Source organism: Diabrotica virgifera, chromosome 10 (assembly GCF_917563875.1).
Source record: "Diabrotica virgifera virgifera chromosome 10, PGI_DIABVI_V3a".
NCBI lineage: Eukaryota > Metazoa > Arthropoda > Insecta > Coleoptera > Chrysomelidae > Diabrotica > Diabrotica virgifera.
The window spans coordinates 65812532-65829120 of NC_065452.1; the positions used below are offsets into that span (position 1 = coordinate 65812532).

A 16589-nucleotide genomic window follows, 5' to 3' on the forward strand; every position below is an offset into this window, starting at 1 on the left:
AAGAGCAATTTTCATTATATGGAATTTAAATACATAAATAAACAAAGTTTTCGTTATAATAATGCTCGCATTTTTAGCTTGTTATACTTGTTTGAATTGTAATAAAACGAACTTGATAATTTAATTATTAAATTATAATCCTAACTTCATTCCCGAAATTCCTTTGAAAATTATTCTGTTAACTAATTTCAAAATAAATATATATAGCGTATGTTTTAATTTTCACTTTTTCCTAAAAAAAATCGAAAGGGTTCTCTTATTTTCATCATCACTTGCTTGGCTTTGATGTTATCAACTTCATCTGGAGCTAACTTGATAGGTATTCTTGAGTACTTTGGCAAATGTTTTTAAGTATATTTTATAAAATGCATCGTTTTCCAGTTATTTAAGCTTGAATACTCAGATTTGAGTACTAGCTGAAAAAAATATATATTCAATCAACTACAACTCACTTTTAATTAATTATAAAAGGTCTTTCATGTAAAGAATTTATTTGATTTTTTATTATCTTCAATTTAGGTAATCATAACTATTTTGTTAAAACTTAGAGTTTTTGAATTATTTATGAAAAACCGCTTTGATCTTTGATCAAATCTTTGATCTTTAATAACTCAAAAAGTATTGATTTATTTTAATCACTTGATATAACACATTTTGCTTAAACTTTGTCCCTCTATCGATTAGTGGGGTTATTTTTAATAAAATAGTTTTCACCACAGAGAAGGGGTGGCATCCACCCCCAGGTAAAAGCGCAAGTTGGCACCAAATCAGTTTTGTTTCTTGAGGTATGCTCTAACTAGTCACCAATTTTCATTCAAATCGATGGAGATTTAACAAAATAGGAGGTGAAAACCTTTAATTACTGCACTAACTTTCCCCTTTCATCCCTTATTGCTACGTCCTGTATCCACTGAGGTGTCAGCCTGAAAGGGGTCATAATTATCAATATACAATAGACACATTTCACATGCCTAACTCCATATTACTTATGACGATGATTTTTCTGCTCTAGCTCTCCGTCTATATTAAGTTGCTAAAGCTGTACAAGATGTTTTCACGCATGCAGAATATAAACCTGATCTCAGCAACATCACCATTTGATTTTCAAAAAAACGCTGAATCATAATTTTTAAAAATGAAGAACTTACTGCATCTACAGTACCTAAAATATCATGTTATTACATAGAAATTATGCATATTATGCAGAATCTCTTTTAAGATTTTTTTAGAAAAAAAAAATCGTCAAATACAAGGAGCTATGGCACAACTATATTCGATCCAATGTTTTGCACAATAAACCTTATTTTAACGGGCGATGTTCTAAGACGATCTACTATTGTATGTACTAACAAATTGTTGCTATTATTATATTATATTTGCTGCTATATCGAACAAAACCATGAGAAAACTGTCACTTAAACCTTGTCTCAACTTGTATACCTACATACATCAGTAAGTCCTTTTTAATAATGTATCTTCCCTACTTTATTATATATCTGATATTCGCGGCATTATTCTTTGGAAACCATCTAGGAATCTAGGCTATTTGCAAACGCTACTGTTTCTAATGTTTCTTAAACGCTCTCTATTCTGCATGCGTGAAAACGTGAGATGTCTTGTGCTGCTCTAGGAGCACTTGTTGTGGACGTTCCTCAGTTTTATGAAGGCGCTTCAGTAACAGTGGCGTAAGATTTGACATGGGGGTAGGGGGTAATAAAATAGATAAACCCAAACTACATAAAAGACATAGATAATAACTTATATGCAATAAGTTTTTATCCGGTTAATGTCGAGATTATCCACTTCTGAAATTTAACCGTAACATATATCCATTATGTTCGCGCTCCGCGCTCCTGAAACTGCTCCACATAGTGGATAGGTTAGCGCTCCCGGACCGTGCAACAGAGCGCACTCCGCCTCATCGCTCCAATCAGTGGCGTTTTATATGTAGAGGAGCGCATGCCGTATCCATTGGAGCAGTTAAAGGGAGCTCGGAGCGTAAAAGGTTCGAGAACATAGTGGATACGTGCCTTTACAATCTCCAAAACTGAATACTAGTGAAATATCTACACATCGACTTTTGTGACTGGTGATCTCTTGATGATTATCCTTACCGCATTAAAATTGGACAAAGACTGAACGTTGCAACCAAACGTGCAAGAGTTATATTAATAGACAAACACATTTATTTCTTGGATTTTCACGCTTAGATAATAATATCATTGCAGAGAAGCCACTCTATATAGTGAACGGGTTACCATTTGGTGTACTGTGAATGGATATTATTGGTCCCGTCGTTATTTTCTTGAAGATGAGAATGAGCATCCAGTTACTGTTAACCAAAAGCGTAATAGGGGGATCATTATTACACCTTTTGGTAAAGATTTACGAAATTTTCAACAACTGGAGCAACCAATCTTTATAAATATGTTGGATAATCTGTAAAATCGTTGTAAAGTTTATTTGCGCTTCAATTGTGTTCATCTTGAATATGTAAAGTAAAAACAAATACAATGTTCACTTTCGGTAGGTACTGTTTATTTTGGTGAATAGGTACTAATATTATAGATTTCTTTGGATCTCATCGTTTTTTGAAAACGATGAGAAATTTTTTTTTTTGATAAATAAACATTGCTTTTCGCTTAATTTCAATGTTCAAGCTGCCACGCATCTGCCTCTTGACAGTTTGAACATTTAATTTAAGCGAAAAACAATGTTTATTTTTGAAATAAACATTGTTTTTTGTTTTCTGATAGCAGTAGAATGTCTTTTGAATAAAATAAATTACATACATTCTTCTTCATGTGTCAATTAAATTAATTTAAAATAATTTTTCTTAGACAACCTGTATAAATAATTATATTGTTTATATTATTGAATAGAAAATTGAATACCCTTTCAAATGAACAGGCACTCGATCCCTATTCTTATTTAAAAAAATCATCGATTACGTCATCACGCCCAGATGGATGACATCACTAGTATGATATCTACATATGTCAAACAATCATAATTCAAAAATAAAAATCGACCTCTCTCAGGATTTTTCCTTAAAGTTGCTGGTTTACGAAATAACGAATTTATTCCAAACATTTACACCATACTGTATATACATTATACATGGCAATAATTATAATATTACTATTAACAATATAAATCCCCATGTTTTAATAGTTCTTCTTCTTTTAGTTTCTTGGCTCCACATCTTAGGTACTTGGCCAGTTTTCGTATTTGGACTGTAGTTGGAGGGAATCCTCTTTTCACGGGTTCTGGATTTTTCCATATTTTCTTTGTTAAATTAATTGTATTATGACTGTCAAAAAACTATTTTATATTTTAATTTGAAAAGTTGTTATAAATTGATTGATCTTTCCTAAGATTTGGTCATTAATATCATGTAAAAGATTTTGTATTGAAATAGGGGTTGGATTTCCTATATTAACAAGTTCCTGATATAGATCAAATTGATTTGTTTTGTTAATGTCATTCAAGTAACATAATGTGAGCTTCCTATTTGTCCGCATTCACAAAAAGGAGTATCACTACAATTGATTTAAACAAATGGTCTGGTGTGAGGCAGTGACCCGTTCGCATCCTAAAATTGATCTCTTGTGCCTTCGATCCACAAATATGAATTTGTGGAACCAAGGATTAGTAGAGAATTCACTTTGGCATTGTTGATACCATTTCCCTTTTGTTTTAAACTGTTTTGTCCATTCAATTTTAAACTCATTTCTAATTTTTTCTTTAATAAAAATATATATGCCATTAAAGTCAAGTTTATCTACTTTTAAGTTTGCAGGAACATTTAAAGTGTTGCCTTATTTGCTAATTTATCAGCCTCTGTATTTCCTATTACTCCATTATGGTCTGAAATGGAATAAAAGCTACGATTAAATTAAATCCTGCTTCCATTGACCCAATATAATAATGAGTCTTTCAGTTAGGTTTACAATAAATATGGTTGTTAGCCCCCCAGGTGGTGTTATGTATTTTTTCGATTGCGCTTTTAGCATCTGAAAAAATTATTGCTTCTTTAATATTTCTTTCAATACAAAGAGGTTAATTGGCCTTGTTACGAGGCCTTGTTAATTGCAATTATTTCTGCAGTGTATATTTGAGTGTGTTAATAATTCATTTAAAATTGATGAAATTATTGCACAAGCATCGTTAGTCCATAAGCCGCTGTTGACTAAAGATAAGATAACAGGGTGGGGAAAGAAATTAAAAGAAGAATAGTGCTTGCCAATAAGTGTTACTATGGCATTAGAAGACCGATAGCCTCAAAACTACCCAGGAAAATTAAAGTGATTGTCTATAACACACTAATAGAACCAATGCTAAAATATGGAGGAGAAACGTGGTTACTTACACAGAATGTCCAAGAACAAACGTTTCGAGTAGAAAATCCCAGAAGAATGTATAGAGAAATAATTGAGCAACAGTGGCGCACTGAGGGGCCCGCTCTAATGCGCTTTTTGCTTCTTTTGTTTCTAATTTGATGGAGACATTTTGAAGTACACACATAGGAAATGTAACTCCTTAATAGATTTTAATTTTTGTGTAGGTACTTATAAAAAAAACGAAGAAAACCTATTTCTCAAAAAATTTGAAAATAAAATTTATTGAAATACAGGAAACCCTGTTGTAAGGTTCCTTACACGTTTTACCTGCTTTCTAAAGCTAATGTTTCAACAATTGTAAAGACTAACCGACAGGGCCTGCCTACACGTGTTAACTCAAACACTTGTATATTAGCAAGAATTATGAATAAGATGTAGGTAAACTACAAAGTTGTAAATATGCATTTCAAGTTTTATACGGCCATAAAAATAATCCCAATACAATAGGCTCGATAATCGTGTTTATTGAACCGTTATCATCAGCCTGTACTTTTATAGAGGTAGGTAATTCTTAAAAATTGAAATTAAATTCTAAATATAGACAATAGTGGTAAGGATAACAAGGCACTATAATATATTATAGACACTAATTTATTTTTAAGAAAATCTCGTCGTTTAATAAAATATATCAACCCTAGCGATATCCAGGGTTTTTTTGATATATTTTTTAAGCGTTTTATCTCCCTAGAGGTGTGTATGTAATTATTTAACTTATTTATAAATGTATCATATTATGCAATTTCAGAATCTATTTTGTTGATATAAATTTTATTCCAATGTTCATTTTTTAAAAGCTGTGTTACTTTTCCGATATTAATGAGGTTTTTAATCATAAGGTTTTTAATTATGACTGGAATTTTAGATGTAGAAAATTTTTGAGTTTTATTATTTATAAAAACGGCTGGCGTAAAGTGATCAATAATGTGAGTATGAAAAACGATAGGATAAATATTAATTTACTGTCTTAATAGTCTATTGTTTTATTAAAAAGTTTCTAACATCAAAAGTAAGTAAATTTCGATCAAAATAATGTTGATATCTTTTTTTTTGGTCGGTAAAAAAGTCGTGAAATCACTTTCTAATTAGCATCCGAAATGATATTACCGCTTCACAAATTACTTCACTTATTGTTTGTAAGATATGTAAGATTCGTTGGTTCAAATTGCCTATTTTTGAAAAGGCTGTAGTCAAATGGGCTTAAACGAGTCACTAATCACGAGTGTATGCAAAATTTGAACAGACATAGCTTATAACCAATTTTTGTCTTCAGGAAAACAAAAAGTCCAAAATATTCACAATAGCAAAACCTATATTTTTTATACTAGTTAAGATTTTTGGTATCACCAATAATTAATAAAGTTATTTTGAAAAAACAAAATTTTTTCACAATTATAAATTTTTTTTAATTTAAAACCAAATTGTTATCAAAAATGAGCACTGTGAAGCGGTAAAACTTACAGATCATATAAGCGATACATAAGTCAAGTAACTTGTGAAGCGGTAACGATTAATTTCATTTGGGATGCTAATTAGGGGGTGATTTTTACGATTTGTTTACCAAAAAAAGTGTCAAACTTTATTTTCAGCGTTACATAGTTAATATTGATGCTAGAAACAAAAAATGACAAAAATATATTAAAAAAGTTGTGATAACTTTTTTTCTCGAAAATTGATTCATTTTTAGTTATTTCACGTTAAAATATTCGATTTGGAATTTGACTAATAAGAACCTACATTATTTCATGACCTACTGGGTTTAAAGACTTCGTATCACATTTTTCACTTTTTTATAAGCTATATTTTTACTAAGAACATTTTTTTCGATAACATAATTACTATTTGTGGGTATTTGCGAAAAACCGTCTCAAAACGTGTTTTTTTTGAAAAATGAACATATTCACTCACAAATAATTCGAAAAGTATTGACTTAGTGAAAAAACTCTATAGAATTTAAAGGTTGCTTAGAATTAGTCAGTTTATACAATTCCGGACTTATCTTGAACGTATGTTTTTCACCCGAGAAGGGGTAAAACATACCTAGGGCAGAAGCGCACATCGGCAAAATAGGTATTACTTTTTTTGTTTGACATATTAGCTATGTGTATGCCAAATTTCATCTCAATCCGAGCAGTTCTTTAAAATGTACAGCAAAAACCGCGAGTAAATGGACTATAAATTAGCTTCAGTTTTTATGATATATTTTATGATATATGATCATTTATATGTATTTAATGTTTTGGGCGGGGGCCCGCAACCCAACTGGAACCAGGGCCCGCTTATCTATCAGTACGCTACTGTTGAGCAAGGTTTGTGACGCAGCCGTTACAACTTTGAGTTGTATAGACGCTTTGTGGAATCTGACGTGGTAAAAGTCATCAAGATAGTACGCCTCAGATAGACAGGGCATGTAATCAGTCGAGAGGAAAGTGCAAAAATCAGAAAAGTTGTTCACTGAAGAGGGCCGATGGGACAACGAGCCAGAGGATAGTGGTGTAGTGGGCTGAGATGACCACAACATCCGTATAGCCCAAGATATGATATATGCCGTTAATGAGCTTAACTGTCCATTTATCTATGCCAGGTCCCACAAGACAGGAAATGAGGCTTCCACTGTGGACATAATCTGGCTACCTGTGCTGTATCTGCTACTTATTCGCTGCATATAAGTAATCTATCAGCTTGTTTCGTTTATTTCTATTAGAAAAATCGCCCTTGTGATTGTGTTTCATTGTGTTACATTGGATAAATTCCGTATATATTCCCGTATATATTCGATTCAAATGAGTTTATGGCCTATTTTAGTTTGTCCTGATATACCACTATTTTTGCCACACGCCAGTCTTCCTTGCCAAAACAATTGTTATGGTCTCCAGTATAGTATGCTGCCATGTATGTAGTGGTATCAGTTTTATTTCAAACTCAGTAGGGTGAGTCTGAAATAAAACTGTAAAAATGGCATCATCAATTCAATTTGTTACTGCTAAACTTAAAAAAGCGCGTTTTTTCTTAGAGAAAAAATTATTGTGTTAAGTTTTCATGACTCCCTTGTTCATCAACAACCTTTAACCGTTGATTGAGGTATTGGAGGGTTCCAATACCTCAATCAACACTTTAACAACGGTTATTAACAATGTTAATAACCGAATAAATATTACTGAGCCAAAAAGACATGAAGGAAAACAACCAATAGAAATTGCTGACTTTCATAGAAACGTCCTTTGGAGAAAAGTTTGGAGAAAAGTAAACAAGGAGATTCCTACATTAGATAAAATATTAAACGCAATAAGAGATAATAATTTTCCTCACTTTAGTCGAGATAAGTTATGAAAATTATTTGAAGAAATCGGTTTTTGCTATGAAAATCCAAGAAAAAAACCTATATTTAATAATACAGAAGAGATTGTTTGTTGCTGAAGGCAATATTTGAGAACTATAAAAAGATTTAGATTAGAAGGAAGATGCATTTTCTATTTAGATGAAACGTGGCTAAACGAAAATCACACCGTTTTAAAAGTATGGGTAGATAAAAATATTGCAATATTAATAAGATCAATAGTCGAAGATTCATAATCCACATTGGTAGCGAACTTGGTTTTGTGGAGAATGGTTTATTTGAGTTCGTTTCAAACTCCACTAAAGATTACCACGAAGAAATGACCTCCGATGTTTTTGAGTACATATTACTTTTCTCAGGTATTGAATTGTCTACCAAATATTGCTGTGGTTGTTTTCGATAACGTCAGCTATCACTTAAAATTAGTGGAAAAGTTACCGATGGTCTCATGGAAAAACGTAGATATAATTAACTGGCTCCAACGCAAAACAAGCTATTGATTATGTTAAAAATAAGAGGGCTAAAAGGAACTACAACGTTAACGGGGTTTTATTGTTTCATATGGTCAATGGACCTCTAAATATACTAGGGTGCAAAATTAACCGGACACCTTAAAAATGGGTCATTTTTGATGTCTCGAATTTCTTAAACCTGTTGTCCGATTTAAGTAATTTTTTTAATATATTATAGCCTTATCCTTTAACAATATCGTTGTAAGAGTATTGTTGCTAAACAGTTAAATTTTCATTGTATACCGAGTATACCAATCAAACTGTGCTTTTTTCTCAAAGTTCGCATCACCCTGTGGTATATTCTAGCATTTGTAAAACACTGAAATTAAAATCCAACTATAGCCTCATGTTTTCTCAACATTTTGTTTTTTGGTTCATTCGCTTTCATTAGACAATAAAAAAGTTAGGTACTTTAACAACTAGCCATGTTTTTCATCAATACAGGGTGTTTTTTTAAATAAGTATGGCAAACTTTAAGGGGTAATTCTACATGAAAAATAATCACAGTTTGCTTTATAAACAGTATGTCCGCAAATCCTTCGTTTCTGAGATAGAGGGTGTTGAAATTTTTCTTACAAACTGAAGATTTATTTATTGCTTTAAAACGGGTTGAGATATGCAAATGAAATTTTGTTGGTTTTAAGGTTGTTTTATTTTACATTTTTTTGATATACAAGTAAGAAATTAATATTAACCATTGGCGCCCATACGGGTAATATGAGCCGTCATATTACCCGTATGCTCGCCAATGGTGAACATTAAATTCCTGCTTGTATATCAAAAGATGTACAATAAAAAAATATTAAAACCCACAAAATTTCATTTGCATATCTCAACCGGTTTTAAAGCAATAAATAAATATTCACTTTGTAAGAGAAATTTCAACACCCTCGATCTCAGAAACGAAGCATTTGTGGACATAGGTTTATAAAGCAAACTGTCATTATTTTTTCATGTAGAATTACCCCTTGAAGTTTGATATGCTTATTGAAAAACACCCTGTATTGATGAAAAACATGGTTAATTTTTAAAGTACCTAAATTTTTTACGGTTTAACATAAGCGAATGAATCAAAAAACAGAATGTTGAGAAAACATGAGGCTATAGTTGGGTTTTAATTTGAGTATTTTATAAATGCTAGAATATTTCACAGGGTGATGCGAAGTTTGAGAAAAAAACACAGTTTCATTGCTACACCCGGTATACAATGAAAATTTACCTGTTTAGCATCAATATTATTACAGCGATATTGTTAAAGAATAAGGCTATAACATAATAAAGAATCACTTAAATCGGACAACCGGTTTAGAAAATTTGAGACATCAAAAATGACCGAATTTTAAGGTGTCCGGTTAATTTTGCACCCCAGTGTATGAAAAAACCGCGGAGTGTTACCATTTAAAGGGTTGCGTTTTTGAGAAAGGTGTGAATTAGTCCCTAGGCACAGGATGAATTAGGGTGAGCTCTATGCACTTTTGGTACAAACACGTCTACAGAAAAATTGTTCCAGGTTAAATTTACTATCGAGCTAAGTATCACCTTTTAAAGTCAACAATATTGTTTTTACAAAAATATATTCAAAAAAAAAGCAAAAAAACACGAAAGGAAGCAATTTTGTTTTTAGCCCCATAATTGTTTTCCACGGTGATATAGGTATAGTCATTGCTTCACAGAAGAAAAACTTCCATCCTTCATCTTTAAAATGAGGTTTGGTAAAAGTCTATAGAATTTATATTTTCCGAAATATGATTTTTGAAAGTTCGCCGCTCACAGCATTTTTGGGCCATTTTCCCCATTATTTCGCAACCATTGTTCTGTAACTTTTTTTTTACGCATTTCTAGTTATAGGTACATTTAGTAGGAAGAGAAGTCAATTACCTTTAAAATTGTCTATTGAAGGCATTTCGACCATTTTTAAGCGTTACGGTTTTTCAAAGTTTTATACTTTTAATGATTTTTGATATTTTTTATGATTATTTTTTAAATTTCTCATTATAACTTTTTTTCTTGAACATTTAGGTATATACATTGTGCAATAAAAAAGAAGGTTTATTTTCTTTACTTTAAAATGGTGTATTGTAAAAAATTCTAGTGCTATTTTTAAACAAGATATCCGTAGGATATCCAATGATATCAGTAATTTAAGAAAAATTTTGAAATTTTTTATTTTTTTTTTTCAGTTAGAAGAATATAATTACATATTATAACATAATTTTCAACAATACCTTTTGCTGCTACCTTTTGTCTTTCCTTAATGTATACCTTATCTATCCGAGGCCTACCGTTGATCGTTTATAAAATGCCCTGATCGGCTCCTGGGCGAGAAGAGTGTAATCCTTGTGTAAAATCATTGTACTCTCTTTTACAAAATTTGTATCTGGCTGTGTGGGTTTTACCTTAAAGCCAAACAAAAAAAAAACAATTTTAAATTCTAAATAACTTTTTTAATAACACATCAATATTGTGAAATATAAAGGTACTTTACTCTTGAGCGAAATTCATATCTTTAACATACAGTGGAACCCCGATAAGTCGGCCCCGATAACCCGGAAGTCCGGCTAACCCGGACCGATTTTCATCAGATAAACATTTTGATTTTCAGTACATATTTTGTATTTTGACAATGACACCCGTTCTGGGCGTCGAAATGTTAATAAAATTATTTTTTCAATTTAATTGTGGCTTATTTCCCATCAAAATAGTTAATTATCAGATAAACATTTCAACAATAAAAATGTATGTATGTAATATAATATTTGAGAGATAATGTGTATTTGTGTAATTTGAACTATACGATAGTAAAAATGACTCATGCCACAAGCCGGCAGAAACAACAGGCACCTGTCTGTAGTATTCCTTTATTTTTTATTTCAAACTGTATTAGCATTGTTTAAGAAAGGCTATTTAAAAAATTCTTTTTTAATCAATGGTCTTAGTTTTCACTGTTCTTAATACATAGGTAATAACAAAATATCGTTCCGATTGTGACTGTATGAATACAGTATAGTATTGTTCGCTTCCGTTTGCTTAGGTTTGTGTTTGCGTGTTTTTAGTAATTTAGATGTGTATGTGTAGGTACTGTGCATATTTATATATGTTATGGACCATATGATTAATTGGTCATTTTTCATAATGCCCGGGCTATATAAAAAATGCCCAATACTGTCGGTCAATATAATAAATACTATTAAATTCATCACATTGCCCGGGCATTATGTATAATGCTTGGCATCTACTAGACAGGATGATTAAAACTACTTTTATTTTTATTAAATATGAAATATATTTATTTTGATACAATCAAATATGTAGTAAAAACTAAAATATTTCTTATATACTAATGAAAACAGTCTTGCAGTCTTCTGTGAAATGGCACATGAGTACATTTAATGAATAAGTATACATAAAAAATATAATACGTATTAACGGTAATTGAGGAAACCAAAAAAAGAATTCTGTGTTTTTATTTGCATTTTTTTCTAATGACCGAAATCGATGGTAACACACAAAGCGGCCAGTGAGAAATTAAATCGTTTTTCTTCTAAATCAAACTCAATTTTAAATAAAAATACACTTACCACCTTTGCGTGCTACATCATCGAAATTTATTTTGTATGAATGATTTACAATACATAACTATTTGTTGAAACATGTTCCACTATGGTGACACTTGGAGTTACATATTTTTTTTTTCTTTACGACACTTACACTTATCAGATTTACACCCACCTTTACAACCGCACCTACTGTATCCTTGTCCCCCACAGTTAGAAGATTTTCTTGCGCATTCTCTAAGAGATATCTCAGTGTCTGGAATCTCTTCTATGGAGATAAACTTTTCTTTACAAACGGTAAACTGGTTTCTTGAATATAACTGATTTAGTATGCCATATTTTGTGCCTAGTTTGTAAAGCTTTTTTTCAGTTATCTCTGTCACGGTAGCTAGTAGATTTCTTTGATCACTACGAGCTCGGTCCACATCTGGCACTCGTATCCTAACTGTGTTTATAACAGTCCGTTAACTTTAATTATCTTTATAGTTATTTTATTTAAATTTTAATAACGGTTTGTCATTAAATTATACTTAAAAATAATAAGATCTAAATAAAATAAATCTTTGACTGACGTCATACTTAACTATTAGTTGGCACAAGTACTTCAGTTGGTATTAGACACCATTCGCTGTCATGTAAGTTTCGTTCTGTGGGGCTTCTCGTCTAACGACGGGAAATATTGGACACTTCGCTTGGTACGCTAGAACGGAAAAGTGGCGGATGACTGATTGAAAAGGACGGAAATTTTAATACAATAGTTTCAAGCTTTTATAAGTGATATTTAGTGGCAAATTATTGGTGGTGTTTTGGAGAAGCTAGGAGACTAAGTTTTGGGAGATCCCGGAGGAATTGGAAGTCATGTCATCGGCCACTTGGGGGAAATCTTAAACTGTAACCAGTCCGTCAGCTCCCCTCACAACTGGGAGCAACCGTTCTACGCCAAGTCTAAGCCAGGTCATTTGGAGACCAGTCTGGAGAACCTCCCACATACCTACTTTGTATCCTGCCCTCTGCACACCAGAAGGGCATCGGTATATTATTTGGTACAAGCTAGCACCATCCCTGTGCTAATTCGCCTACCAGGGATTTTGGAATCCGTAGCAAGGACACTCTCGGGGACCATATAGGGTTTGTTTTGGGACACTTGGTATCTGCTAGTGATTGTCACTTCCACTATTACACCACATTCATTTTTTGTATAAGACTCGGGACATTTATTTTGATGATTAAGTTTTATAGTTTATCGCACATATTTTGTTTCAATATTTAAGTTGCATATTGTTTTTATATATCTATAATAGTTGATAGTGTTCCCCAAACCAGTAAACTCTCTGGTCAAAGAGGTTTGAGCTCAGATCATCTTTTCCCCATATGAGATTCTCTCTACCTTTATATATTACCTGAAATTTACTTGTACCATTTATTTACCTAATTAACTTTATATTTTTAGTACTAACCTTGCTTGTCTCCACTTATCAATTTAAATTTATATACTTTTTCCTCTTAATTTGCTTAATTTATTAACTTATTCATATAACTTTTATCTTTCTTTAGTCAATCATAATTATTTAACTTATTTGCTTAACTTTACTTAAATTCATTTAATCAATTTTTAATTATATCTTTGGACGCTATTCCCTTTGAATAGCTATCCATTTTACTTGTTATATTTTTTAGTGACTACGTGTCGAAGCAACTGATTTTTATATATCAAGTAGACCGTAGGTTCACCTTAATGAGGCTAGTGCCTATTTAACTCTTTGAGAGTTACGGAAATTATTCATTGTGAATAATCCTCCCTTAATTATATTCTGGTTCATTAGTTCTATAGGGTTTAACGTTGCGGTACGTATTGCAATCGTACAATTATTTGGTGAAGGTTGTTATTTAACCTAGTATATGTAAGTTGGGGGTACGCTCCATATAAGAGCTACTCCATTACTAATGTAACTATAGATTATATTTATATTACTATAGGTAATTATTTCCCATTGTCATTTTAGAGTTACATAGTTGTATTTTTCTAACTCAGAGGTTGTCAAAAATCTAAGTAGTTATATTTAATAAATATTTATTTGTTTTTGTATATCAATTATTTTTTTCCATTTTTGAATTTAATATATTTAATATTTAACAGCAGTGTAAGATACCTGGAAGTTTGGTCCATCCCAACTTCTGGCGCCTATAATTCAGTCTATTGTATTTATCTCCTATATTCTTCTATTTTTATTATATTATTATATTTATTCTATCTATGTTATAAGCATCTCTTTTCATATTCACATTTCTTTTTCTAGTCATCATCCCTCTTTAGTTTGAGCTACTGTTCTTCGTCAGGCATGAAAACGAGCCGTACCCATACTTGAGTGTCAAGTTGTTCTCTTGCGAGCCAATTCTATTTAGTTTGCCTCTGTCTTTCCATATTTCTATTATCAGTTCATCACCCTTCCTTCACTCATTTCATTCTTATCATTTTAGTTCAACAAATACTACTGCAAAGTAGTATTTTTGCTACATGTTACCTAGTTTAGCCGATGGATATTTGGAATTGGAAAATTTTAACATCTTCTCTGCTTGTTTTTCTAGATTCGTCAAAGCCAATTTTCTTTTCTTCCTTACATCGTTTATTCTAATATCTATATTGGAACCCAGATTTTCATTATTTTCTAAATTAACTACAATAGCCGTTTCTACCGCATTTGTTAAAAATTCTGGAACTTGACTAGATTCACGAGATGCATTTTGAACATGAGATGAACTTGATTCGGGCAACATTATTGAAGAGTCCACATTTATATTATTATTTTTTATTATATCCGGTTCTGTAGATAGCCCAGCCTCTTGATTTTTGAACAGGACCTCTAAGTCTTCCTCCGAATTAACATCAGTCAGAACTTCTTGGGGTAGAGAGCTTTTTAAACCAACTTTCAACTTTGTGCCGAACATGGCTTCATATGGACTACAACCTATACCAGTGTGATGAGCTCTATTTTTCATTAGTTGAACAAAACGTAAGCCTTCAGACCATTTGTTTGTATTGTTGTCTTCTAACCACGAACTAAGCATATTCTCTACGTCTTGATTGGCCCTTTCTATAGATCCTTGACTCTGAGAATGCCTGGGTTTGCCATGTACCATTTTTAACTCGGGCCACATGCTACACAGCTCTTTGATAATATGGTTAGCGAATTCTCTGCCATTATCACTATGAAGCACACTCGGCGCCCCAAATATTGTGAAAATATCCAAAAGTTCATGCGATACTTCTTCTGCTCTTTTACTTTTAAGAGGTCGAAGTTGGACAAATTTGGTAAGATGGTCTTGATAAACAAGCACAATTTTATAACAGTCATCGGCTTGTGACTGCATATCGATTAAATCGACTTGGCATCTTGAATTCATTTCCTTGCTCAATATTGGTTTCACCACCAAGCCTTTCTTTGGAACATTATGTTTTTTCTGACAGGTCATGCATAAATTTAAATAGATAACAATCATATCCCTTGTAATATTTTTAAATTTAGAATGTACTTCCTTCTCCATTCGGTTTCTACCACCATGCCCGATAGTAATATGAAGATCGCGCAATGTATCAAATATTTCTTCTGTATGGACGTAGTATTTAATTACGTTATCTTCTTTCACAGGAACAATCAATTTTTCTACTTCTCTAATCGTCATAACGTCGAATCTTCGTAAGCGCTGATATTCACTCGGCGTTTTATTTGTCTGTTTACTTTTAGAGTTTTTTACCTTCTGTATCATTTCCATGTAGGCTGTTTTTGTGAAAATTTGTGAATTTTGACTTTTTACTGAAACTAATTCAGTTAACCGATTGTTAAATCGATTTTTCATATCACTTAATGGTTCTTCTTTTTCCATAGTTCACTATGCAATACTTTATAAACAAAGAATTAACAAAGAAATGTCACAAACAAACCACTTGTCGTATATACCATTACTAACATTCAACACAATATGATTTATAAATAATGGCCGACGTGCTTCGGTGACTGTAACCTTGGATACAGCGCGTTGATTCGCTGCTGAAGATCGTATGATTTACTAAGAACGCCGATTTATCACATTGCCCGGCCATAGTATAGCATTTTTCATAATGACCAGACAATATGATAAATTGTAAAAAGTTATCAAATTGCCCGCTGAAGTTAGTCATTATTAATAATGACTGGGCATTATACATAATGGCTAACATAATCACTTTGTCCATAACATATATATTTCATGTTATTTCAATTCTAACGGAGTTTATCTGTAAGTATACCGTATTTTATTAATTTTTACCATATTCTCTGGCTAACCCGGATTTTCGATAACCCGGATCGGCCGCGGTCTCGATTAATCTGAGTTATCGAAGTTCCACTGTACATCGTATACTATTGATAAAATTTTATATCTGATGATTGCATCTTGGGTTTTCGACTATGCAGAGCATTTTATAAACAATAATTTTTTTCAAGTTGATAATAAAAAAGTTTTCCAAGAATTTTTTTTGTGAAGCAATGCCTATACCTATATTCCCGTGGAAAAAATTTATGAGACAAAAAACAAAATTCCTTTCTTTCGTGTTTTTTTTTGCTTTTTTCTTAATATATTTTTGTAAAAAAAAACATTTTTGATTTTAAAATGATATTTTGATAGTAAATTTAATCTGCAACAATTTTTCTGTAGACGTGTTTGTACCAAAAGTGCATAGAACTTACCCTAATGCACCCTGTGCCTAGGGACTAATTTACCCCTTTCTCAAAAACGCTGCCCTATAAAT

The 16589-nt window shown here is 31.9% G+C and overlaps 1 protein-coding gene across 1 annotated transcript; it reads right to left on the reverse strand.

Annotated features, from left to right (window-relative positions):
- Positions 1-1025: 1025 nt before the first annotated feature.
- Positions 1026-14578, reverse strand: LOC126893041 (uncharacterized). The gene is made up of 3 exons (XM_050662981.1): positions 14326-14578; positions 11958-12248; positions 1026-1162 (listed from the first exon to the last, which is right to left on the reverse strand). Exons 1-3 carry the CDS (start codon positions 14576-14578, stop codon positions 1026-1028), a joined length of 681 nt encoding a protein of 226 aa, XP_050518938.1.
- Between the last annotated feature and the right edge of the window lie 2011 nt (positions 14579-16589).